This window comes from Eulemur rufifrons, chromosome 7 (genome assembly GCF_041146395.1).
Source record: "Eulemur rufifrons isolate Redbay chromosome 7, OSU_ERuf_1, whole genome shotgun sequence".
In the NCBI taxonomy this organism is placed as follows: domain Eukaryota; kingdom Metazoa; phylum Chordata; class Mammalia; order Primates; family Lemuridae; genus Eulemur; species Eulemur rufifrons.
This window is the reverse complement of record NC_090989.1, coordinates 252,784,207-252,811,627: the sequence shown is the minus strand read 5'-3', so window position 1 is coordinate 252,811,627 and position 27,421 is coordinate 252,784,207. Positions and strand designations below refer to the sequence as shown.

At 37.4% G+C, this 27,421-nt stretch overlaps 1 protein-coding gene across 4 annotated transcripts in view; it reads right to left on the bottom strand.

Moving 5' to 3' along the window:
• RECK (reversion inducing cysteine rich protein with kazal motifs) overlaps positions 1 to 23,485 on the bottom strand; it is a 71,570-nt gene extending 48,085 nt beyond the window's left edge. For 2 of the 4 annotated variants that reach the window (XM_069474428.1, XM_069474430.1), the window contains exons 1-6: positions 23,302 to 23,428; positions 15,033 to 15,091; positions 7,522 to 7,596; positions 5,607 to 5,643; positions 2,549 to 2,634; positions 768 to 815 (exon numbers count right to left, since the gene is read on the bottom strand). In XM_069474428.1, coding sequence (XP_069330529.1) covers positions 768 to 815; positions 2,549 to 2,634; positions 5,607 to 5,643; positions 7,522 to 7,596; positions 15,033 to 15,091; positions 23,302 to 23,401 — 405 coding nt within the window. In that variant the 5' untranslated portion in view covers positions 23,402 to 23,428. Of the gene's footprint in view, positions 1 to 767; positions 816 to 2,548; positions 2,635 to 5,606; positions 5,644 to 7,521; positions 7,597 to 8,233; positions 8,268 to 15,032; positions 15,092 to 23,301 lie in introns of all 4 variants that reach the window. The other 2 variants (XM_069474429.1, XM_069474427.1) reach the window with 2 other exon arrangements.
• Between the last annotated feature and the right edge of the window lie 3,936 nt (positions 23,486 to 27,421).

Below are 27,421 nucleotides of genomic sequence, written 5' to 3'. Positions count from 1 at the left end.
AAAAATGATGAATGAGGCATATGCACTTAAATATTCTTAATTACATGGCCTTACACTATGAAAAACAACAATACTGTCACATTTAACAATGGAGTTCTAGAAAATGAACAAAGTAGCCCCAATGAGGAATGTTTTCACTTCGGGGACTCTCTTCTGCACATATTTGCATGGTGTGAAATAAAATACCTCCTGCACATCTGCCTTAATATCTGCCCCATCTAGACACCACAGTGGTTGAAATCCCACCATTGGGAGACAAGAGTCCTTCTGATTTAATATAGCCTTTGTAACCTAGTGTTTTTTTTTTCACCCAAATGCAAGATGCTAGGAAAGTTTGAAACTATTCATATTAGCAATGTGATTTTGTTTCTTTGATTGTTTTCTTCATGATTAGAGGTAGTTTATAAAAATGGATACTTAGATGGGTCAAGAGATATGAAAAGGGGCAAAAGAACATACAGAACCTAAGTAAAACTATTTCACAACCGTGGGTACAACCAGTTGCTTTGTTATAAAAACATTATAGGTTAAATCCTTTGCATGTGAGATTTAGGCATTTCTTTAAAACTAATGCTTAATTTCAACAAAATTAACTAAAGTCATAACATTTCTAAACAAGGTAGCTGACATTTTTATCAAGGCTAAATTTTCTGTAAGGTAAAAGGCAATTTGTGTAAAAAATGAATTCATTTAAAAAATTTAAGTGCTTCTGTCAATTCTGATAACATCTGAATAATCCATGCAAATTTGTTAAATAAAATGCATACCTCATACTCTTTTCTGCAAACTTTGGAGATATCATTTTTTGAAGATGCCTAAAAGCCAACAAATTTCTCCATTAATTTATTATACATGCTAATCAGCACAGGACAAAAAAGAACACATATTAGTATATGTTAATTGCTGATATAGTATTCTTTATTTTATTGAGGAAAACCTTATGTTCAAATATTTAAAAGTCCCTAAAATACAACAAACAAATTTCATGTAATTTCTTTAAAACAAACATCACCCCTAGGGCCTACTCAATATTCTAGAGTTTCACTCTAATTTTTAGGGCTTTAATCTCACATAATAACACGGTCCTTTTGTTATTTCAGAAACTAGATGACTTTGAAGGACATGTAAATCAGAGGACTTTTTAAAAGCTGAATTCCACTCTGTAGCAAATTTTCTTGTGAAGCTCTGCCACAGCAAATTTTCTTGTGAAGCATTGCCAGGGCACTTATATTTTGCTTTTTTTTTTTTAACCCTTCACATTCTAAGCTTTCATACTGAATTTATTCAGCCAATTTTCTCAGAAAAATGCCATATATAATGGAGGGGCAACTAAAGAGAGAAAGTGTACTATGCCAGGCAATTATGAAGTTATTACATAAAAAGTTATTTTTATGTAAGTCTCTTAAGTTTATGAAGAGATATTAACTCCTCTAGAGAAGATGAGGAAACCAATACTCAGAGAAATAGCATGTTATTTACCATATTTAAATATGTACTTTCTATATAAAAAAGCCAAAATAAATCTGCTGAGGCGTGGTTATTCTTCCAGATGACATGATTCTCTATTTGGAGATATAACTCCAGAGTCATGGGCTCTGGTTTCTTGTTCCATTCCTCCTGTTCTATCGGCTAAGCCCAGGCAATTTATAACAGGTCAGCCGATGAGGGCAGTGAGAGCAAGAAGCAGAATGGGCCAGCAACTGCTTTATGTCCCACTAGACTCATTATAGTTCAAATCCTCCACAACTCAGTTTCATCTCAATGCCTGGAGGAGAGCAGCAGATAGCCAGGCCATTTGGTGCCAAAGAGTGTTGCTCAGGCTACAGTATAGCAGTCTGTGTGAAAGTGAAGGTGACAGATACTATGTCTCATATACTCCTGTCAAGAGACAAGTCCCTAGAAGAAGAAAAGAGAAGGCTTTCTAGCTGTGGTTTCAAGTCCATCTAAACAATCATTTCTAGTTTCCCAGTTACTTCTACTCCTGTCACTTGGAATGGATGAGCCAGGAGGCCAGATTTCCCATTCTGAGGAACCACTATTAAAACATGCACAGTGAGGAAGAACTCAGGGGCCTAAGATGAATGAGAGTAGAGATATATCAAATCAAAGAAGTCATAACTCACTATAGGAGTCACACTAACCTTAGGAGCAGAGAAGAAATATAAGAACATGATCAGGGTAAAGCCATCATGAAAGAGAGAAGGGAGATAAAATAAGCCAACAGTGTCAACTGTTCTCATCTAAGCATTCCCTAAATTTACATGACCATTTGGAGTCACTCAGCATTGACTCAGCATGATCATAAGCGAAGTACAAAAGGCAGAAAGGAAAGATGAGAAGGAATAAGAGAAGGCTGAAGTAATATGCAGCAACCATAACTGAAAATGCAGCAAGTCTAAAAGGAGATGGCTTATGCAAGAAATACTAAATTTGTAGTTTTTGTGGGTCACCTCTTCAGAGCCATGAGGTGAGCAAACCCAATCCATATGCACAGCTAAAACCCAAACTGCACTCAGTGATGCTTAAGAGCCTGACAGCCCAGCGTTACCTGCTTGCATGCCTGTCGACACTCCAAGGCAATAGCCAGTTCACAGCAGCCTAAGCCAACCCAGCCGTCAGACTTCTTAAACACACCTTAAAAACAAAATGTTCAAATGCTTAGGTCAAAAGTAGCAACAAAAACAAACAGCACACCAAATTGTTTCATGGGATACCACTAAAACTCAAAGCAGATGTCCACAAGAAAACTAGCTCAGACAAGCAGGGCCTCAAAATTATTAAGCCCTTCCCTTCACCCTTATGCCCAATGCTGTCACAGCCTGCTTAGAGTCCCTCACAGAATAATTATCAGGTCCTTTGTTTTTTCTCTCTTTTCCCTCCGACCGTACATTTTCTAAGTCATTCTTACTCTTGGGTAGATAGCATCTCTATCAGAGGATGTACAGGGTGAGGAAAGCAAGAGAGGCTTTCCTTACTTTTAAAAGGTGAAAAATTTATACAGTCTGAAGAAGAGAAACCATAGTATGCCTTCCCACTTTTAGACTGTGAATCTGAGGCAAAGATTCTAATTTAACTTAACAAGCAAACAAACAAAAAAGGGCACAAATATGATTGTATTCAAAATATTAAATATCTATAATAGCATAAAACCCACAATCCTGTTTAAAAACTGATACTTGGTAAACAGGCAGAAAAAATTTCTGTGAACCTGGCCTGGCTTTGATGGGCACACTTAATCATGGGGCAAAAGAACTATGTACTACCCTGGTTCAATTTATGCACAACAGTGATTTCTCCAACCAAATTACTGTGAAACCAAAAGATGATAAAATTATAAAAAGTGTTCTAATTTGTTTTTTAGATGCCTTTTGTGATCATGAATGTCAATGAATAACTCTTAAGACAAAATTAGGAGATTTAGGAAATAATTATGAAAAGAAAAGACTTATGTTTATAGGGATGCTATGAATTCCTCCTTATATCTTTTACAAATTGCTTTATGCTGCATTTATGTAATATATAAATATGCAAATCCACATTTGCATTAAATTAGATTATAATTTACATTTGAAAAAAATGTCAGGGATTCAAGGCAATAGGTAACATAGTTTTCCAAATGAAACTAGGACTTAACACAAATAGAAGCATTCTGCTAAAAAATAATATAAACAAACAAAAGCAAAGGAATTGTTCACAGATAGACAAAGCTCTCAAAATATAAAATATAAACTGCTGGCTGGGCATGGTGGCTCATGCCTGTAATCCTAGCACTCTGGGAGGCTGAGGCAGGAGGATTCCTTGAGCTCATGAGTTCGAGACCAGACTGAGCAACAGTGAGACCCCATCTGTACTAAAAATAGAAAAATTAGCTCAGTGTCGTAGTGTGGCCTGTAGTCCCAGCTACTAGGGAGGCTGAAGCAAGAGGATCACTTGAGCCCAGCAGTTTCAGGTTGCAGTTAGCTATGATGACCCCACTGTATTCTACCCAGTGCAACAGAGACTGTCTCAAAAAAATAAACAAATAAAATATAAACTGCCTACAAAGTTCATTAAGTATAAACTCCCTCAATTGTAAAAACTGACTAAAAATATTTCATATTACAAGCTTATCTGTATGTGTTAAGGGTACAAAGGACAATAGAATTTCATCTAGCTCCATTGCCTAGTAAAGTTTCCTCTAATTCTTTGCTGCTTGCTCTTCAGAATCCACGTTTTAGAAAGAATTTTAAATGGAATCAATGTAGGTCATAAACTCTGTGAGCTGTTATACCATAATGCAGTATACTACTGTTTCCATGTACCCAATGACCTCTTAGAAAATATTAAATTATAAGCATTTACATTTACTGAGCTCCTACTATGTACAAGGCACTCTATTAGGTCTACATGGGCTATAAAATTATGAAATAGACAAAATATATGATTTATCCCATTATGGAGATTACAGTTTAGTAGAAACAATGTGTGTGTGTGTGTGTGTGTGTGTGTGTTTATAAAATTCCAGGACACTAGGTAGAATGATAACTAGGAGAACAGACAAGGAAGTGGACAATTCCAGGAAGGCAAATAGCCCAATTTGTTTGAAATGAAAACTTCAAACAATATGACAGCAGTTAGAATTCAGAGATACATAAGGTATACTCCTTTTTTCAAAAAAAAAGGAGTATATATAGAGTAATTTTCAAAAAAATTACTCTAACCAGGGCTGGAAATGAGCTGCAATCCTAGAAAACAGTGAATGTCAGGCTAGAGACTGTGGGCTTTATTTCAATAAAAGTGGATATCACCCGAGGGCTTCTTTTTGAAGGGGATGGGAAGAACAGATATAATGTGTTGGAACATCAGTTATAAGGTTATTATAATATTCTATCACAAGAGTGTAATAATAAAAACTTGAACTAGGAGTAGAGAGGACAAATGTAAGATTTTGCAAGGGGAAAGTCAATGGAACTAGAAAGAAAAAGGAATCAGAGATAACTTGAGGGATTCTAGTATAGGGTCATTCACAAGAGGTACAGTTATGAGGCTGATTTAGGATTTGCACTTTAGATGCCACCTGGATGCAGAGATCCATGTAGAGATGGCTGTAGAGATGTCCAGAAGTCACAAATAATGATTCAGATTTGAGAGTTACTTCTCAGGGTTGATTAGTTAACAGTTCTTAGAAGGAATGAGATTACTAGAGTATGAATAGAGAAGGGAAGAAGACCACACACTGGAATAACTACAGTTCTTATTGGAGGAGGAAGGTAAGAAAGAATAAGGTTCTGAGGCTGAGGTGGAGTCATAAGGAGGTAGTGGTCAATAATATTAAGTGTTGCAGGAAAGTAGTGCTGAGAAAAAGCCATAAAATCTAGGAACCACGAGATCTTGGTGATCTTTCAAAGACTACTTTCAGTAGAATGGTAGAAGTGCAGAAAAGAGTACAAAGTTATGGATTGAGTGAATGAGAATAAATTATATATTTGAAAATTTGGGTGCTGCAAGAAAAGAGAGGACAGAAATTCCGGAATATAATTTAGGTTATAGGACTATAACACAGATTTTATGTTCACAAAATAAATTTTTAAAATAAAACTGCTAAATGTTACACTTCTATTGCTTACCTGGCAAAGATGAATTCATACAACTCCAAATTTCAACCTAAAATTATAATCAATAAAAGGCTTTTATTTAGATAATCAGTTCTTAAATATGACAATTCATTTCTACAGAAATTATGTACAGCTAACTTGATTATGGCTGTGTCTATGCACTCAATGTTCTAGGACTATATGTACAACAACCAGCTATTCAGGGAGGAAAAGAAAACTGAGATACAAAAATATTCCAGCCTGAGCAAGAGTGAGACCCCGTCTCTACTAAAAATAGAAAGAAATTATATGGACAACTAAAATATATATATACAAAAAATTAGCCGGGCATGGTGGCGCATGCCTGTAGTCCCAGCTACTCGGGAGGCTGAGGCAGGAGGATCGCTTGAGCCCAGGAGTTTGAGGTTGCTGTGAGCTAGGCTGAAGCCACGGCACTCACTCTAGCCCGGGCAACAGAGTGAGACTCTGTCTCAAAAAAAAAAAAAAAATATTGCTTGTTCTTTTCTCATTTTCCATCTAAGAGCAGCACTAAGGATGAATATGGTTGCTCAAGATACTTATTATTGGCCGGGCATGGTGGCTCATGCCTGTAATCCTAGCACTCTAGGAGGCCGAGGCAGGAGAATTGCTCAAGGTCAGGAGTTCAAGACCAGACTGAGCAAGAGCAAGACCCCGTCTCTACTAAAAATAGAAAGAAATTATCTGGACAACTAAAAATATATAGAGAGAAAATTAGCCAGGCATGGTGGCACATGCCTGTAGTCCCAGCTACTCAGGAGGCTGAGGCAGAAGGATTGCTTGAGCCTAGGAGTTTGAGGTTGCTGTGAGCCAGGCTGACGCCATGGCACTCTAGCCTGGGCAACAGAGTGAGACTTTGTCTCAAAGAAAAAAAAAAAAAGATACTTATTATTAATAGAACTGCTATTTCCAAGTGCATGGACAAAAGTGTTTTCAGACTAAAGGAAAATGTGTCAGTCACAACTATTTGATCATTAATTTTTCTGCCCTCCACAAAATACAAGCCACCATATCTAAAGAGGTTCTTGCATAGAAGCTCAGGCTTTCTTGGCCTGACCCATGAGCATCACAAACACTGAGGACAGCCCAAGCATTAGAGACATTTTAAGTTACCTGATTCAGATATGCAAGCAATATATCTATAGTATGCCAGAAAATGGAAAGACAGGAATAATAAGTCACATATTTCCCTTATCCCAAATTCAACTTTTCAAAATCAAAATATGATTTAGTTATTATAGTTTCCACAAAATTAGTCAAAGTACAATAAATAAAATCCCAAATTACAGATAAAATATTATAATGAAATTTAAAGACTAGACACATATTTAAGATTTTTAGATCTATGTCATAGAATAGACAAGACGAAAGACAATATTCTTTTTTTTTTTAATTAATTAATTAATTAATTATTTTTCTGAGACAGAGTCTCACTCTGTTGCCCAGGCTAGAGTGCCATGGCGTCAGCCTGGCTCACAGCAACCTCAAACTCCCAGGCTCAAGCAATCCTTCTGCCTCAGCCTCCTGAGTAGCTGGGACTACAGGTATGCACCACCATGCCTGGCTAATTTTTTCTATATATATTTTTAGTTGTCCAGCTAATTTCTTTCTATTTTTAGTAGAGACGGGGTCTCGCTCTTGATCAGGCTGGTCTTGAACTCCTGAGCTCAAATGATCCACCCGCCTCGGCCTCCCAGAGTGCTAGGATTACAGGTGTGAGCCACCGTGCCTGGCCATAAAGACAATATTCTATCTAGTAATTTGTATGAAGATCTTTTTAAAGTACCTACTTAAACCTAACACAATCACAATTTAAATCCCAATCATATTTAAAAATTTGCTAAATCTAAAAGTAACCCATTAGATGGCTTCATTTAGACAAAAGCTTCCACAGTTAAATAAGACTTACCATTGTTTCTGGGCAATAATCTGGGGCTCGCTGTAACAGATGTTTTAAGCGGGATTCACTTTTTGAGGAGAAAATCTATTAAAAAAAAAGGTTTTCTATAAGAAAGAAGAAGAGGTAAATTTTTTTATCCTCTAGATTTATCAGTTGTCTAGAATATTTTCCAACTTCCTTTTATAAATGGAAAACCATTGGAAGGATCTAAATTAAGCTGAGGTAACATTTCTTAAAAGATTGATTAGTTTGGCAAATAATCAAGAAAGTCCAAATATAGCAAGTCTAGACCTTTTTCTATTGACCAAAAGTGGAGAAAACCAGGCTACCAACTTGTTTGGGGGGAGGGGGTTAGAAAGAGAGAAAGAGAGAGAGAGATTGAAAGAGAAAACAAAAAAGGAAGAAAAAAAGATAAATTTATTTTAAGCTGTTCTATAAATTGGTTTTAGTCAACTGATGACAATGAAAAATAGACTATGTTACACCCATGATGTTGGTGAAGATCCAATTTATGAATAGCATTATGGCATATAAGTTTTCTATAAAATGCCATAAAATAGAGACAAAGCCATTTTTTAATATTGATGCTGAGAAGCTGACAAAGTTCACTCACCAGCCTAAATGACTCGCTTCAAAACAGGACTTTAATTAATGTAATTACAATTTGGTGTCTCAGTAAATTATAAATCACCATACATATCAAACAAATCTTCGTGATTACCTGTAAATAGTCGAGACTGTAAAATCCATGAATGCTATGGACAATGAAAAAGGATTAACCTCAGTTAGCTTATTTAGCATTCATTTTACTCCAAAACTATCCACTACAATTAAGAAGTGAAAAGAGCTAAAATATCATTTTTCAACCTCTAGCGAATTAACACATTTAGGCAATTATCAACAAAGACTATAAAAAAGAAACAGACTCGATCATTTATGGGGAAGACAACAAAACAACAAATAAAAAACTAAAACCAAAACCAAACCTTATCTGAATCTGACCAGGCCTCTGGATCCATCTCATAAGGAAGCTGCTAGCCATGCATGGTTATTTAAATTTAAATTTAGATTAATTAAATAAAATTAAAAATTCAAATTCTTCAGTCTCTTTAATCACATTTTAAGTGTTCACTTGGCATATGTAGCTAGTGGCTACCATATAGAGACAGAATATTTTCATCATTGTAGAAAGTACTATTGAACAACTCTGCTCTAAATCTAACTACCAATTACTAATAAATATAGAGAAAAGAAGAACATGTTAAATGACATGGGGCGGGGGGGGGGGTGTAAACAGTAAAGTTTAGATCAGGGGTGGGGAACCTACAGCCTTAAGGCCACATGTGGACTTCTAGGTCCTTTTTGTGGCCTTTTGACTGAATCCAAATTTTACAGAACAAATCCTTTTATTTTTATTAATACATTTTTGTTTGTCTTTTATATTTTTATTTTTTAAATGCATGTATTTAAAATATCAAAGAATAAGTTTGAACAAAATAATCCTCCCAGATTGACTAGTACAATTAGAATATTCGTAAGCCATAAGGGCTAAACTGACAGCTGCTATGCTCATAATTTAGTTCTTCCCCACTCAATTGGCACCACTACTGCACGAGGCTGATTGGCAAGAGTTCATGGGGGTGGAGTATGCCAGTAAAAAATCCAGATGCTCTCATTTCTTTTCATTGTATCTTGCATCAGCAAAATCTCTATGCTAAATCTACTATATTAAGTAACACTTTGCAACAAGTTATAAGTACTGTTAACTGTATTTGTGCAAATGCAACATGGCACTGCCAGTTTCCTAATATGCTAAAGTTGAAGGATGAGATATTCAGTGTTGATTTCCTGTATCATTCTAAAGTGGGTTGCCTATCACAGGGACAGGTGTTAGCCAAAATTTTATCTCTGTGAGAGCAGATAGTTAAATTTTATGAAGAATAGAATCAGCAATGTGAATTATTGAAAGATTTTTTTTTTTTTTTAGACAGAGTCTTACTCTGTTGCCTGGGCTAGAGTACTGTGGCATCAGCCTAGCTCACAGCAACCTCAAACTCCTGGGCCCAAGCAATCCTACTGCCTCAGCCTCCCGAGTCACTGGAACTACAGGCATGCGCCACCATGCCCAGCTAATTTTTTCTATATATATTTTTAGTTGTCCATATAATTTCTTTCTTTTTTTTTTTTTTTTTTTGAGACAGAGTCTCACTCTGTTGCCCGGGCTAGAGTGCCGTGGCGTCAGCATAGCTCACAGCAACCACAAACTCCTGGGCTCAAGCAATCCTCCTGCCTCAGCCTCCCGGGTAGCTGGGACTTCACAGGCATGTGCCACCATGCCCGGCTAATTTTTTCTATTTTTAGTTGTTTGGCTAATTTCTTTCTAGTTTTAGTAGAGATGGGGTCTCGCTCTTGTTCAGGCTGGTCTCGAACTCCTGACCTCGAGCGATCCTCCAGCCTCGGCCTCCCAGAGTGCTAGGATTACAGGCACGAGCCACCGTGCTGGCTGAAAGATTTTTTTTGAAAGAAGACTTCTACAAGAATGCAGCATTTCTGTGTGACATCATGTCAAATCAAAATGATTGAATATTTCTTTGCAAGGTAAAACTAAGTCTATATATGATGCGTGACAAAAAAATCCAAGCATTTCGAAAAAAGTTATCTTTTCTCAAAACACTTTTTTTCAAAAGGAAATTTCAGATGAACATTTTCTGCAGTTAGCAAAGGGCATGGATGAGCAGGATGATATATGCAAATCATTTGGAGAATACACACTGTTACAGACCTATTTAATTGAAGAATACAATGAAAGGTTCTCTGACCTTGAGAATCAAGACATCACACTCAAATTAGCATTTCAGCCTCACCAAGTAGACATCACCAACGCAACTAGGGAAGTATGATGGAATTGATTGAGCTCTCAGTCGATGACATTTTAAAGTCATTGTTTGATGCTAAGAAAGATCCAGTTGAAACACAGAAAAATGCAGTAGCATACTCATGCCTTTGGCAACATGCCTGAAAAATGCTTTCTTGCTTTTCAACCACTTATTGCTGTGAATCTACATTCTCCTACCTAACACAAATCAAGATGCCCTTAAGGTCACAAATGTCTGATAACCACATAGAGGATCAACTGAAACTGTGGACCTCCATGATGCAACCAAATATTCAAATGCTTTCCAACAAAAGCAGACACAACAACGCCATTAAAAGGTAAGTTAACTTTAAAATTAACAAATAGTTTTCATTTTTTGAAATTACTAAGTATATAGTAGTTAGATTTTTACAAGATAATGCACATTTTTAAGTATATCTAATTGAAGTTTCTTGAATGTGGCCTTATTTGATTATAGCTAAATTAATGTGGCCTTCCAACATGAAAAGGTTCCCCACCCCTGGTTTAGACTATGGGAAACTTTATAGGATAGATAGGTAAATTTATTCATCAAATAAACTGCAAGGAGAAACCTGCGGATTAAAAGATATTTAAAAGACATAATCAATTGCAATGTATATATCTCATTTGGAACCTGATAGAAACTGAAAAAAAAAAACCCTTACGAAATAATTAAGAAATTTGAATAATTATTAGATATTTGAGTATTACATTTTCAAGGAAGTGATAATGGTATTGTAGTTATGTTTGCTTTTTTTAAAAAAGGAGTTCTTATCATTTATAGATCCAAAATGAAAATCTGTGGATTAAACAGCATGACAATTGAGGTTTGCTTCAATATAAATTTACCTTGGTATAATGGGTGGAGGAGTACAGGTGGGTATAAATGAAACATAACTGGTCATAAGTTAATGTTGAAGCCAAATATGGGGGTTTATTATACTTTCATCTCTACCTTTATATATATTTGAAATTTTCCATTATAAAAAGATAAAAGGAAGCGTGAAAGAAAAAATAAATGGTTAATGAAACACAACAATGAAAGACAAGAAAGAATAAAAAAGAGAGAAAGAAAGGACTAAGCATATGACATTGGTAGTGGAATGGGAAGAAACATAGAGAAGGCTATGTTCTCACTCATCCCCTCCTCCTTCAACACCATCTTCCCTCAAAAACACAAAAACAAAACCAACCAACCAAACAAACAAAAAAGCAAAAAACCTACAAGAGCATTTGAAACAGGTTAGAACAATGGAAAGAACATGGAACCAAAAGTTGGAAATAATACACTCTGAGTAACTTTGGGTAATCTACTTGGCCTTATAAGAGGTGGTTATACCCTGGTGGTTTATGGACTTTGTAATCAGCCAAAATGAGTCCAAGTTCCTGCTCCTCAAGTCACTGGTTTGAGGGCCCTGGTAAGTTACTTAGCTTTTCTATATCTGAATTTCTTTACCTATAAAATGCAGATAAGTCTGACATTAACTCCCTCAATGGCTTGGTATAAGAATTAAATGAAATAAGGCACATAAAGGGGTATAGTAAGTATGGAGCCTGGCATGTAGGGAAAAAAATAAAATAAAATTTAGCTCCCAGGTTCTAGTTTTCTGAATAGCAACTAAGCAAAATTAAGTTAGATAATCTATCAGGTCCCTCCTGTCTCTAAAGTTATGATTCTATAAAGTAGAATGAATTATACTGATAAATATATACTTATATTAGGAATACATTTACCTTAAAGAACCAGCATATACTGTACACACTTTCAGATAATAAGGCAGACTTGAATATAAGCAGTTACTTTCTCACTAAATAACTGATAATCATAAAGAAAGATGAATGCTTATTCAGAATATATACTAGTATATACACTATTATACACATCACTTCAGAGCAAAAAATTTAATAACCGAACTTCTCCATTTAAGGCAGAGATAATCAAATCACAGGGTTCACAATTCTAAATTCTGAGAAGTTTTTTTTACACATACTTATCTCCTCCCTGTCATAACTCATTATTTCGATTTGTCTTCAAACAAAGCCCTTTCATCTTGAAACAAATCTTCATTTCCTATACTGACTTACTGACTTCTCCAACTTGTTCTTTTCATTGAATCCATTTCTTCACCAATCAACTCACATGCATTCCCTGATCAGCTTCCATGAGCAAGGGCATGAGTACAGCATAGATAAATAAGACACAATCCCTATATTCAAAGAATTCATAATATAATAACAGTTGGGAAGATATATATAAAAACTGAATATATTTTTGTTAGTCTGAAAAATTACATAATTTCAATATATACATTTTAAAAGTTAAATTCCTTCAGTATGGCTTTTAGTTCCACCACTCCAGTCAATCTAGAAATATTTATTGAGAGTTCTGAATGTTAGGCGCTGTTCTAGGCACCAGGGGATTCAGCATAAACAAAGCAAACAAAAGTCCCTGCTCCAGTATTATCTCTGCTAACAGGCTTCTTTTTGTAAACTAAGGGCCTTTTCTTAGACCTCAAACCCCCTGACTTTTCTTTGGCATGTGACACTCTTGACAGCCTCACTGTAAACTTATTTTGTTGACTATTATAAACCACCAGCCCTGACTTCTTATCTAAAGTCTACTTTCAAAAGTTTTAATTCCAGATCTCCAACTGTCTTCACCACAGTGGTTTTCACTGACAATTCAACAACTCAACTTCCCCTCAAACCAAATCTTTTCCCCATCCTCCCACAGTCATCAAGAATCTTACTATTCATCCCAACTTAAAACCTAAATGTCATCAGTATACCATCATGTTTTCACTCCCTACTGCTTAAAGAAATAATAATTCCTTACTCAAGGTATTTCCTTCCATTTGGAGTGAGCTCTACTAGTTTTAAAAGCCCTGGCCTCTCTCCACATCCCTCACTCACTTCTCCTATGAGTGGTATGACTGAATTAGCTGACTGTTGAGTTTAGTAGGACAGTGAACATATGCAACCCAGCCCTTAGTTCCCCTCCTCTAGGAGTAAGTCTAATTCTGTCACTTATTCTGTCTGGAGATAAAATTCTGTCACTTATTCTGTCTGGAGATAAAAACCACAATCAGCATCTGTGTAACCAGTAATACAAGTAATGTTTTGGGAGCTATCTGCCTTATTTCTCAATTTGTTAAGAACTTGGCTGGGGAAGAATGTTCTTTATTAGAGTGACTACAGTATTCAATTAATTTGCTAAATTATAGAATCTCTAACATTCCAGATTTTAAAAAACTGAACTTGCCTGCTACAGGTGCTGATTACAAGACACCTCTTAAAAATCACTCAACCTAAAGAACATCAGTGGAAAAAGAAAGAGGAAAAAAGGTGAAAAGTCAGGAAAACAGTGCTTCCAAAAGCAGCAGAGCTACTTTAAAAGCTTCCTTACGGTTACACCATCAAGGGGCCATTTTTGCTGTTAAAAGCTATTGTTCTGGCAGATTTTGAGAAAACACAATTTGCAATGGTGATTTGACATGTCTCCAAATCCTCTAGTAGCTATTTAGATGAGCTGAATGACTGTCATATCTTATAATCAAAGAGTATCTTAGAAAATCTTTCTAGTCCATAGTATTGTGTGAGAGAAGTTAGGTAGCTCTCTTAGTTTTAGGACATGATAAAACCCAAGTTATTACTTGAAAACTCCTCTAAAAGATGACTGAGACCATTGTTGCTCAAGTGCTCAGGCTATAAACATATGACCAAGATGATGAAACAAAGGTAGGACTTTAAGAACAGGTATTGCTTCAGTGGAACTGGGAATAAAAAGGCTCATGAAAGGTTTTTATTTTTGAGACAGAGTCTCACCCTGTTGCCCACCTAGAGTGCCATGGCGTAAGCCTAGCTCACAGCAACCTCAATCTCCTGGGCTCAAGCAATTCTCCTGCCTCAGTCTCCCCAGTAACTGGGACTACAGACATGTACCACCACACCTGGCTAATTTTTCTATATTTAGTAGAGACGGGGTCTCGGTTTTGTTCAGGCTAGTCTTGAACTCCTGGGCTCAAGCAATCCTCCTGCCTCGGCCTTCCAGAGTACTAGGATTACAGGAATGAGCCACCGCACTGGCTCTCAAGAAAGTTTTAAGGGTAGTACAATGAATACTCACATAGTCTTCACCAAGATTCACCCACTAACTATTAGTTAATATCTAGTCCATATTCCAATTTCACCAATTTATCCAAATATGTCCTTTATAGCAATATTTTTTTCATTCCAGGATCTAATTTAGGAGCACACATTGCATTTAGTTGCCATATCTCTCTAACTTCCTTTGGTCTGGAACAGTTTCTTAGCCTATCTTTGTTTTTATAACACTGATATTTTTGAAGAGTACAGGCAGTTGTTTTGAGGAATATCCCTCAATCTGGGTTTGCCCAATTATTTCTTCATAATTCAGGTTATGCACTTTTGGCAGGAATCCTTTAAAAGATACTGTGTTCCCGCTCAGTGTATCATGTCAGCAGACATGTCAATTTGTCCCATTACTTATGATGTGAAATATGATCACTTGGTTAAGGTGCTGTTGAACAGATTTCTCCAAAATAATAATACTTAATAAACAGTTACATAACTAGTAGCCTCTAAGATTATTAAACAAACTTACCTGTTCACATACATCACGGCACATTTGGTTATCCTTTGAATGACTACAACACAATGCACCTAGGGAGAAAAAATAAACATCTGATATTGTCCCACTGTTAAATAAACAAGGTGACTAAGCTAATTCAGATGGTTACATAAACCGCTTATTCAATACATTATTATCATTATTCATTTTAACCCAACAAATCTTTCCTGAGCACCTAATGCAAGTCAAGGACAGTGTTAGGTTTGAGGACATGGTCTCTGTCCTCATGAAGCTTACAGACTAATAGGGGAGACTGTCATGTAATAATAAAATATAAAAATTTCACTAAGTTTCAGAAGAAAAAATAGTACCTCGATTGTAAAGCTGTAGTTACTTTCTATGAAGCACTAACACAAGGGAGGGCCCAAGCACTCATGCAGCTTTCTCACAACAGTGCAATGCCACACCAAGCTCTCCTATTTCCTAAGACTTTGCTATAGCCCCAGCCTCATCAGAATGGGAGGACAGGCAGGAAAAAAATGCTGTCTTGTGTGATACTGAAGCTCTCTTTCAAAGTGCTCTAGAAGTTGGTGCTTTCTACTATCCTCTAACACTGCGGTCCCCAACCCCATGGTACCGGTCCGTGGCCTGTTAGGGACTGGGCCGCGGAGCTCCATCTGCCCTCCCCCCACCCCAGTACATAGAAAATTATCTTCCATGAAACTTAGGAAGGTGGGGGGGGGGGGGTGTATGTACACAGCAGGAGGTGAGCAGCAGGTGACCCAATGAAGCCGATCTATACAGCAGCTCCCCATCCTCACATAGCCACCTGAGCTCCACCTCCCCCCACCCCCTGTCCGTGGAAAAATTGTCTTCCGCGAAACCGGCCCTTGGCACCAAAAAAGTTGGGGACCACTTCAAAGGTCAAATGAGAGCATAAAATCCAGCTGATCATGACCAAAGATAACTGAGGATAACATATGGTCCCAATAAACAAAAAGTAAACTATCAGGAGTCTGATTTTGGCCTAGGGATTTTTGAAAAATAGTTTCTTGGAGCAAAGGTCTATTTAGAACAGTAATACAAAATGTGCTGTAATTAAACCACCACCAACAACAGAAGGTTTTATTAAAAATATAAATATAAAAGCCTACTTTTATCTATTTAATCGTGGAGGCCAAATTTATAGGGGAGTGACCCCCATAGTTAAAATTTTACAATAATTCTTTTTTCATTAAAAAAACCCACAAAAATTTAGAAAATAAGAAGAAAAAGAAAAATTCTTTATACTCCCACTGTCTTGCCACAATCTCTGTTGACATTTTGGCATATTTTCCTTCTAGTCTTTCCAAAAGCCTTTTTGATATTTCTGACAAAATGGAATGAAAGAGGGCAGCCTGGAGTCTTCTGGTAATAACCCCTTTCTCCCTCCCAACCAAGCATTCCTCTCTAATAGCAGATGTCCTCCCTTGAGAGAACTGCCACCGGCCACGAACAGGCTAGGGGAGCTCTGCTCCATCGTATTTTACACACCCTATTTTTAACCTTAGGCATTACTGTATTAATATACATTTTTCTTCCTTTGAAACAATACAATTTATTAGAACACTGTATATTTTTCAAGAAATAAATGTCTACAAATAGACATCAATTCAAATGCCTTGTTAAGAACAGGGGAAGAATTCAAATGCAATTAATTAATGTGGCAATGACAGGCCTTTATCTTTTTTAGAGCGACTACAATGGATTAATTGGGTCATTCAACTATTACACTACAAAAAAACTCCCTGAGGCGTAATGTTTTCTATAAGAGAAGACAAGGAATTCTAGAAATATTTTGGTTTTATAATTTGATCCTAATATGTTCTTTAAGAATAATAATTTATATAAACTGCCTCAAGTCTGAGAAAAAAAAGAATAATAATTTAAAACTGCTTATTCTCATAAAATGGAATTGAACAGATAAAGGTAAAACAGTTCAAAATAAAACTTGATATTGACATGAAAATAAAAAATTATCCTCATTAAAATATTAGGATGAGTGTCATATCTTGTATTCTTATTCCAAGAATCTTGTGATTATAAAATTAATAAAAACCAAAGATTGATTAATAAAGGCCACATATTTGGGTTTAATAAGGTATTAGTGTAGCTTGCTAATATGCAAGCAGAATTATCCAATAATTAGAAACATCAAGGTTTCACTGCTGGTTTTGGCCACATGTGTACTAAAGATAGGCAAGTAAGCAGGAAGCACATGCTTCAGCCACATGCAGAAAAATGCAGCTTCTAAAGCCAACTAGCATTTAAAAAAACAAATACACACCCTAATCTAAAAATAAGAAATATTCATAGAATTATAGGATTTTTGAAGTTGAAAGAGATTTTGCCACAGAAACCTCCCCAAAGCTATAATTCAATTTGGTTAATGAAAAGCTATTCTTGTTTTCTTCTCTAAAAATAATAAAGATTCTCTCTAATTAATGTCTTCCTAAGGAACAACTAAAGCAGAATATGTATGTATTATGTGTGTGTGTGTGTGTGTGCGCGCGCGCGCGTGTACATATATATCCCACACTATTGAGGAGAAAAAACTAAATTTGAGCTGACACTGGAAAAAGGTCATTCTAAATAAACAAGATACATTAATTTAAAAATCTGGTCTTATTATTTATGTGAAATCTTATTTTTAATCAAATTTTTATTTTCAAAACAACTTGGAAAATGACAATCACTTTAAAAACATTTAAATGACAACTACAACTTTAATGTATAAATACATTCATGCAATTGTCACATTTATCCCTTTAAAAATATACATGTGTATATATCTACATAAAATACACAGTCGGCCAAAGAAGAGCCAAACAGTAAAATGATTACCCATATCCCTGCCACTTCCATTTAACATTGCTGACATCTTGTCATACTGCTCTGTCTGTCTGTATGTACAGATATACATATATATATATATATATATATAGGGTTTTTCTGAAATCATTTGCAAGTTACAGGTATCCTTCCCCATTGCTTGCCTTATATCATACTGCTGTAGCAGCCAATTATATTCATCCATTCTAGTACCAATATGACTTTCAGATTACTTTTGTTTTTAACAGACCTTTTATGATGTCAATCTTCTAATTAACGGGCTTATGGTAGCTTCCTGCTATTCCAATTCTGAATTTTCTAAGTCTTGCTCTAGCTTTCCCTTCCCTAAACTTCCATTACTTTTAGCAAGGAAAACTGACATTTGCCTGGAACACAGCCCTCTGCCTGAAATGCTTGGTGCCCCCTTCCTGATGATTTAAATCCCAAACATATTTCAATGCTTAAATCCCATCTCAACTCTTAGTAAGGCTTTCTTCTCCAACAACTCGAGGCCACATTGATTTTCTAGTTATTTAAGATCCTACTATTCTAGTCAGAACTGGCAACTTAAATATTTAATTCTTCTCTAATCATTTCATGTGGGTTCTTTTGGTATGTCCAGATTGACTGTAAGCTTCTTTGGACACTTAACACAGTGCTCATTTCAAAATATTTTATTCATTGATTAATAAATAATAATGCCTTTTTAACAGGAAAAAAGTATAAAAAGTTTTATTTCTCTCACTGTAGTACTTAAGGACCACATTTCATATGGTAGCTCACCCCCATAATTTAGCAGACATATGATTTTTTTTGGCTTAGGTCAAAAGATAAATTGGACCAAATCATATACTCAGGTGAAACATAAGCAAGCAGCCTGGTGGTGATGGGCTCTGCAGCTATAATAAGGTCAAGAAAAGTTGGGGCTGGGGAACCTGAAGTTTTATGGAAGTGTGGAAACCATGAGCAAAAGGAGGAAGAGAAAAATGCAAGAGACGCACAGAGAGAAGTCATGAGAGATTAGAGAGAGACTGTCTTCTAAAAGCAATCTTGGTTCCTAGCAACTTTCCAGTCCTTGAGGTAGAGTGTGCTGAATTCCCTACCCTTGGATTTCCATGTGATTTCCTGTTAGATGTTGCATAACTGCCCCCCTAATGCTGAAATATGTTATTTCTGTTCCTTGAGGTCAAAAGAGCCTTAACCCAGACAGGCATCATTTTGAAACAAATGAAGCAAATGACTCTTCTGAAGTTCTCTCCCAGATGGTAACAGTCTTGGACAATTGCCCACCCTACTCTGTGCTGCAGGGCTCTCATCTCTAAACAAAGAATCTAAAAGTATGGCTCCCAGTGGTGTATCCCATGGTCAAAATGCATCCCTTAACACTACATTTTTCTTGTAGTCTTGTTCATGTTATTGATGGTGCTTTACAGCATCCATCATATTATGTGTTATACACTTCATGAAATCACATGACTTTTTCTCAAATATATTCTTCAGATTTAGGATAGAAAAAGATATGTACTAATATAAACATGTAATAGTAGCAATGTAGATATTATATATTTTTTGGTGATATTTCATGTCTGAATTTTCCACTAAACTGTAAGCCCATGAAAGCAAAGACCATGTCTATTTTTGCTTACCACTTTATACCTCTGCCTATCACAGTGCCTAGCACTATTAACAGCTTAATATATGCCAAATGGATTACTCACAGGTATGAAATTTAGCTTCATAAGCAATGCATCTGGGGCAATTATTACTAATATTCATCTTAAACATATACAAAAATGGAACATTTGGTTCTCTCCCTGCTTCATCTGCCAACCCTCCTCCAACCTGCTCCTCCCCTATATTTCCTACTTACTAGTAAATGCCATTGACTTTTATTAAATTGCTCAAGATTAAAAAAACTATGAATAATCCTTAATTCCTTCTTCCTTCACTTCCCAGATCCAATCCATCAGCAATATATTTTGAGTATCTACTCTTCTGTCTCCACCACCACTCTAACTTTTGAGTCACCATTATCTCCTGCTTGGACTACAGCAATGGCCTTCTAGCCAACCTGCTTTTACTCTTACCCCACTATAATTTTTTTTCCATTCAACAGCAAGTGATCTAAAATATAAATCAAATCATACCACTCTTACTTAAAATTCTATTGGTTTCTACCTGGACACAGGATAAAATCTACAATACTTACGTGGTTTCTTGCAAGGCTCAGGACCATCTAGCCCTAGCCTACTCTCTCATTCACTATGTTCTAACCACATAGGCCTTCAGTTCCTTATGCTTTAAGGCCTCTGCACTTCCTGGACCCCACCCTATCTCTCATAAGGATAGCACTTTATCAGGTTTCAGATCTCTGCTCTAAACTTCACCTTCTCAAAGAGGCCACTCTTGTTAACCCTATGTAAAGAACCATTCCTCCTCTACTCACACAATTCCATTATCATATGGTTTAGTTCTTTCATAGCATACTTGCCATAGACAGAAATCATTTAACTATTTATTATCTACCTCCCCACCCCTAGAATGTAAGCAGCTCTGCACCTAGAACAGTGCCTGACATATAGTAAGCACTCAGTATTTTTTGGATAAACAAATCTCATGGTATCTGTTTTGTTCTTTTAAAAACTGTACTAATAGTATATAAAAACCACCTCCCTGACATATTCCCACTTTCTTCTATAAGTGGCATACAGTGAAAAGTATGACTAATGAAAGATTGCTTAAATCTATGGATGCAAGATTGAAACTTTAGTGGCATACCAGCATAAACTGTTCTATCTGATCTATCACCAATCCTAGCTATTTCTACAGTATGGGCCAAGATACTTCTTTGGGAAGAGAATCTGCTTCTTATTACTTTCCTCCAGATAGGCGTTTGATTTTTCTAACTTAAAATTCATTACATTCTTTGTCAGGATTCTAGGCTTACTATTACACAATTCCTTAAATGTCAACTTGTTGAAATCTGGCCCTTAATATCACATCGTTCCCTATTTTGTACTATTACAAAACATCTTAAATAGAAACAGCTATTATCAGGTCCCATGAAACACACATCCTGAGACTGCAAGAAAGAGTCCCTTCCCACTATCCAAAGAAATAATCATTGAGCAAGCCATATCACTCCTTCACCTCCGTCCCCCAGGAATAGGAATAGTCAGGGCAGATAAGACTTACAAAGCTGTATAGTAGGCAGACTCACTGACGTGCAAAGGCTTATAACAGAGGAGACAGATGTACCCAACCTTGGATGGGGGTAAAGAAAGGGGAAAGAAGACTGTCTGAGCAGGAATACAAGCCAGGCCTTCATTAAAATACAATTTTATATTGTGTTTTCAATTTCTGTTTAGGATTGAAGAATATTTTCTGTACTTTCTACAAATCCACAGTGGAAGCCTTTGTCCATTATATTACTCAATGTCCTTTATGTAAGGAACCAGGCAATACATGCTTTCCGGAATTTAGTACAAGAAACAAGTCTCACTTTCAGATCAAAATTGGAATTTTTCCTTTTATCAAACAATGCCAACTGTATGTTGTCATGGACTTTTAGAGCTGGAAGGGCCATTAGAAATCAACTAGTTTAGCATTTTCTAAAGTGTTGTTTGGATGTTATGAAGGAAAAAAAAGACTTTTATGAGCAAACAAGTATCTTTCTTTCTATAACAATTTTGATGAGATATAATTCACATATCATGAAATTCACCCTTTTAAAGTGTACAATCCAGTTGCTTTTAGTATGTTCACAGAGTTGTACAACCATCACCACTATCCAATTTTAGAACATTTTCATTACCCCATAATGAAACTTAATACCCATTAGCAGTCATTCCCTATTCCCCTAGAAAACAAGTTTTGTTTTAGCCATAGGAATCCTTTGACCCTTTATTGTGAATCCAACGTGTTTTGTGAATTTATAAGATAGGGTATGATGCGCAGTGTTTCCCAAACATTGAATAGCTAACACTTCAGTGCTTACTATGCTAAATTCTGTACATGTATAACCTTGATTCTCACAATAAAAATCTATAAGGTACCACATATATTAAGTGTGGATAATAGAGCACAAAAACATTAATGCTAAGTAACTTGCTCAAGTGTTCTTAACCACTCCACTCCATCTCCCTCAGGACTGACTAGTTGTGGGAGGAAAATGAACAACTAGTATTCTATGGGCCATAACTTTATAAGTGCTTTTTAGTTCAATTTCTTTTATTTTAACGGTGAGAAAAATGGGGCCTAGAAAAGTAATCTGATTAGCCAAGAAAACACAGCATTTTCTCTCTTTTTTCTTTGGTTTATGGGCTAATTGACAGCTAAATTTAGAACCCAATTACAGTTAACTATCTTATCCCAGTTCCCGACACAATTCTCTCCCTTCTTTAAATGTCTTTCTTTTTTAATCTTTATTTTGACGGTGTAAACTACCTTAAGACTTTGTAGGGACTGACTTAAAACCTCGTTGGGAATGACTTTGCTTTGTTTAGGTGTCCTTCTCTAAATACAATGCACTCCACCACTTTTGCGCATACAAATCTCAACTATCTTGTAATGTCTAGTACAGACAGGGAGAATTACTCAATCTTCCTCTCATCGTAGGTGGATGTCATAGCGCGCTCGCGCTCTCTTGATCTCTCTCTGTGTACCCATACACAGCCCTCCATCTTCTCTGGACACTTCTGCCTTGAATTCGAGTTACTTCCCACCTCCTAGCCAGAGAGCTCCTGGAGGGCAGAAGTCAGCGTCGACTCCGAAAGCCCAGCAACTGGGATCAGTCAATAAGCAATGAACATTTTCCTATCTACCCTTGGTTTAATTTCTCTAAAGCAAGAACAAAACTCCTCCAGCCTGCCAGCCCCCAGAGGGCAGGGTTTACTCACTTACAGCGTCTCCCGCCAGAGCCCAGCCCTACCTCTGACCACAGTGCACCCACCGGGCAGCTGTGGAGACCATCAGTGCTCACCGCCAAGGTCGGCACTTCTGAACCAAGCGAGGGGCAAGTAACAAGTAACAATAACTGGCGGGGAGGACGGCGAGGCGGCTGCACATCCGAAATCCCATCCAACCCCCGCGACGATCCTGAGCAAAGGCATTTTATCCTTTTCTGACAGGGACCTGAGCCAGGCCAGGGGGGTCAAGGCCGAGCAGGGGGCCCACGTCGGAAGGTGACAGAGCAAGGCCTCGCACCCGGGTCACCGCTCCCAGGTCGGAAGATCTTCGGAGCGGAAAGAGGGCTACACTCGCCCCGCCTCGGCACCCCTCTCCGGACTGCTGAGACCTCGGGACATGGGGTCACCGGCCGTGGGCTGGGTCTGGGGGTCGTGCTCACCCCCGCCCCCTGCCCCGCGCCATCTTGGAGCGCTGAGGCGGCCGCTCCAGACTGCCCCGAACCGCTGCTCCAGAGGTTACTCACCCGCACTGCCCGGGGCCAGGCCCCCTGCCACCTCCGCGACCCCCGCCATGGCCAGCATAAGCAGCAGCGCACCTCGAAGGGAGGCCCGGACAGTCGCCATGTCCCGGCCGGGCGGGTCCGGAGCGGGATGCTCGGACCCAGCCGGGCCGCCGCAGCCGCTGCAGCCGCTCGCGCACGGCTCCGCCCCCGGCGCCCCGGCCCTTTGGTAATTGGCTGCGGCACGCTAAAGCCCCGCCCCCTGCTCCGTAAAGTTTCCAAAACCGCCTGGGGGCGGGAACGTGCCCCGTACCCGGGCTCTTTGTTATGGCTCAGCTGTGTAAAGCTTCTGTCACAGAGTCCACCAGCCAGCGTTCTCCAAGAGTGGAGTCAGAGGATGTCAGAGCTGGAAGGGTCCTTAGAACGCCTCTGTCACCTCCCGAGGTTTACACGTGGAGCCACTGAAGCTGACAGAGGAGTCTGACTTGCTTGAGATCACACTGCAAGTTTGCCTGAGAACTCTTAGTTCCAAGGCCGAACCAAAGGGGCTTCTCTCCTTCACCTAACCTCAGTGATACTCTCAGTATTGTTTCTGCTGAGACTCCGCCCCACACCCAAAGAAGGCGTGTCACCCGGGCCATCTCAGCCTCCTCAAAAGCTGAAGGGTTTTGCGGCATCCACGGCCCCCTGACAAGGGTGTAGGGCCTGAGGCATGGATTCGCCACCAAGGCTTTTTGGCACATGTAGCCTCAATGTATCTTCGATGTACTATTAAACACCTATTCCTCTTAGGAAAAGGGAGTGGGAGAATGCTTGTGTATCTAAATATGGAAAGCCTTGAATATCAGACTGAGGAGTCTAGACTTTGTTCAATGGACAAGTTGGAGGTGAGTCCCCACCCCACCTATCACTCCAGCCCCTACTGTGTTTGAGAGGATGTTTGAGAGGGTCCACTGGCTAGCAGTGCTAATTCATTCTCTCTCTCTCTCTCTGTTCCTGAATTAAACCGTTTTTCCTCCTTGCTTTTTAAAAAAGCATAACCACAGTTAAAAAGTTTAAATTCCTTAATATTATTAAAGATTTAGTCCAGATTTACATTTTCCTTATATTGCAATATTTTCTTGTTGCAGTTTTTCAAGTTCTAAACAAAACTCACAGATTGAAATTGGTTTTTATGTCTTTTAGGTCTCTTTAAATTTATTTTCTCTTTTGAGTTTACAAAAGGAAAAAGAATAAATTACAATGCTATTTCTAAAACATCTGCTTTGACAACTCTGTTACTTCTGTTTAAAAGGTAACTTGAGGCACGATAAAATTTTAAAGAGTTTATTTGAGCACACAGCAACTCTTGCATCTAGAAGCTCCAAACCAGAAGTGGTTCTGGGGCTGGGCTCTGTTGAAGGAATAGGCATTTACAGAGTGAATGAGGAAGTGATAAAAAGAAAATATTTGATTGGTTACAATTATAAAGTTGCCTTATTCAGTCTATCCCATTGAAAAGTCCCTAGTTATATAAGTTTGTGGGCTGCTTCTAACTAGTTGAGCTTAAGTTCTCCTTTTCTTTAATATGTACATTTACAAGAACTAGCTAGTTTAAATTTCTTTTATGTTTGCAAATCCAGCAAGGTTAAGGTCACTTATGAGGCCTGATTGGCTTTGTCCGCTCAGGGATTCTTCAGGCCTGGTTTCCATTTTAATTTACTTTAATAATTCTCCCCTTTTGGGAGCTGTGAGTGTGACCAAACAGTACAGTGTTACTCTCAGTTACCACGTATTGACATATTCACTGGGCTAACGAATCACATAGATGCTATCATTATCAACAGTTGCATCAAGGCCGGGCGCGGTGGCTCACGCCTGTAATCCTAGCACTTTGGGAGGCCGAGGCGGGTGGAATGCTCAAGGTCAGGAGTTCGAGACCAGCCTGAGCGAGACCCCGTCTCTACTAAAAATAGAAAGACATTATATGGACACCTAAAAATCTATATAGAAAAAATTAGCCGGGCATAGTGGCGCATGCCTGTAGTCCCAGCTACTCGGGAGGCTGAGGCAGTAGGATCTCTTAAGCCCAGGAGTTTGAGGTTGCTGTGAGCTAAGCTGACGCCACGGCACTCACTCTAGCCTGGGCAACAAAGTGAGACTCTGTCTCAACAAAAAAAAACAAACAAACAAAAAAAAAAAAAAACAGTTGCATCAAGATGTAAACTCACCATTATCCAAAATTGTGTAGTCATTGTAGGCTTTAGTGGTTGGGTGGTTGAGTTCTTCTGCTTGTCTAATTTCGATGGCAATCATTTGATGTAGGAGTGGCTGCTGGAAAGCATTTAAAACAACACATTAGGGAAGTAAATACAATGACTATATAGAGAATAGTAGCCAAGGATTGAAAAATTCCTTGGAGCAGAGATTTCCAGGAGTCAAGACTTAATCAAATAAATATCAATAAATCAATGGAGGAGGCAGCACCTATCTGAAGAGAGACTGTTTTTTGTTCCTTAAGACCCTTTAAATTTGGGGCAATAATTCCTGATTTGTTAACACATAAACAACATTTTTATCAATAACATCATAAGCTACCCTTTGTTGAGCAATTAAGGGATCAAGAACTCTTTTATTTTAGAGTACTACTGAGGCTAAACTGTTTATCTCAGAATGTCTTACTTGAAGATATTCTATGAAAACAAAAGAAAAACAAAGATTAATAGAGGGAGCAAATTATGATCTTAGTTTTTGAGCCAGAAGGGTAGCTAATTGATAACATTTCTAGCTTTGAGTTTGAAGCATCTTTAGATGGTACAATAAAGATGGCAGTTGCAATCTGGTGGATTTTCCTGGTTTGCAGATTGAATCTCTTTGGTTATGTCATCAAGAATTCTGGTAAATTCTCTGAGTGACCCACACAGTAGCAGGACAAAAGGTTGTCCGTACATAATGTCTCATGGTGATTTTTCTGAAGTTTTTATTAAGTCATCTAGTTTCAGCACTGGGCTTGGGAAAACTACAGTTTTAATTTTTAGCTAAACTAGAATTCAGGATCCAATCTAGTCTACAGGTAGTAACAATACCTCACAGACAATGAACAGGACTAGAATTTGATAAGGGTGCACTATAGTTTTTCTGTTGAAATACAATTTTTTTACAGTCATCCCCATTTTTACCAAAAATAATCACAGTAAGACTAATTAATTTGTAAAATAAGTCTAGTTTTATTAAACTTTACCTGGTTATTTACATAAATGTAACAAGAATAGTGCTTCTATGCATATTTTAAAATATAACATTTAAGTCAAAGTTTTGGTAATATCTAAGGGGTTTTATTAGTTCCATAGAGTCAATCTTAGTTTTTAAAAACTGTCTGGTTAATAAGGAATTTCAGATAAGACCTTTAAGAGTCTCTCTAGGCTAAGAAGTCAAGCCAAGAACTTGCCTAACTATGTCATGTTACAAGAACAGATTCCTATTGTACCTGTGTAAATATCCATATTGCCATGAAAATAAGAACATTTAATAAAAGTTTGTAAGTTCTGGAGTGATCAGGTAGGGAGAAAAAAAGATAAATGTTTCATTTTTGTTTCAAATTGCTGTAAGTTATAGATAGTTTAAGAGAAAAAAAGAAAAAGCGTTCCTTTAATCTGGAAAACGAGACATCAAAGAACCAGCAATGTTACAAACAAAAAGTGATAAAAATTATAATTACTCTCATCAGTTAAATCAGTAACGTAATTATTTTTGTTTTGCTTGATTTTGGGTTAGCAGTTGTATATATCCATCAGTTTTCCACTAGAGTTCTGGAAATTCTTACCCAGTACAATATTATTATCTTAAAGTTATTAGAAACCTGTGCTTGTCAGAGATTTTTTCATGAATCTCTTGTAATTTTTGTATCATATTCACAAAAGCTTTCAGGAAAGCATCAGAGTAAAACAATAACTATGGATGACAAAAGACAAAATGGTCACGGTTAAAGATCTGATGAGAATTTATTATAATTAAATTGACAAGGAAATTTGGTTATTCTGTGACGTACAACATTTTAAGATAATTAGAATTATGCCTGATAACATTATATAGGATATATCAGATTTCTAGAAATTTCATATACTTTTTAGAACATTTATATTAATATACATCCACACAAATGTAA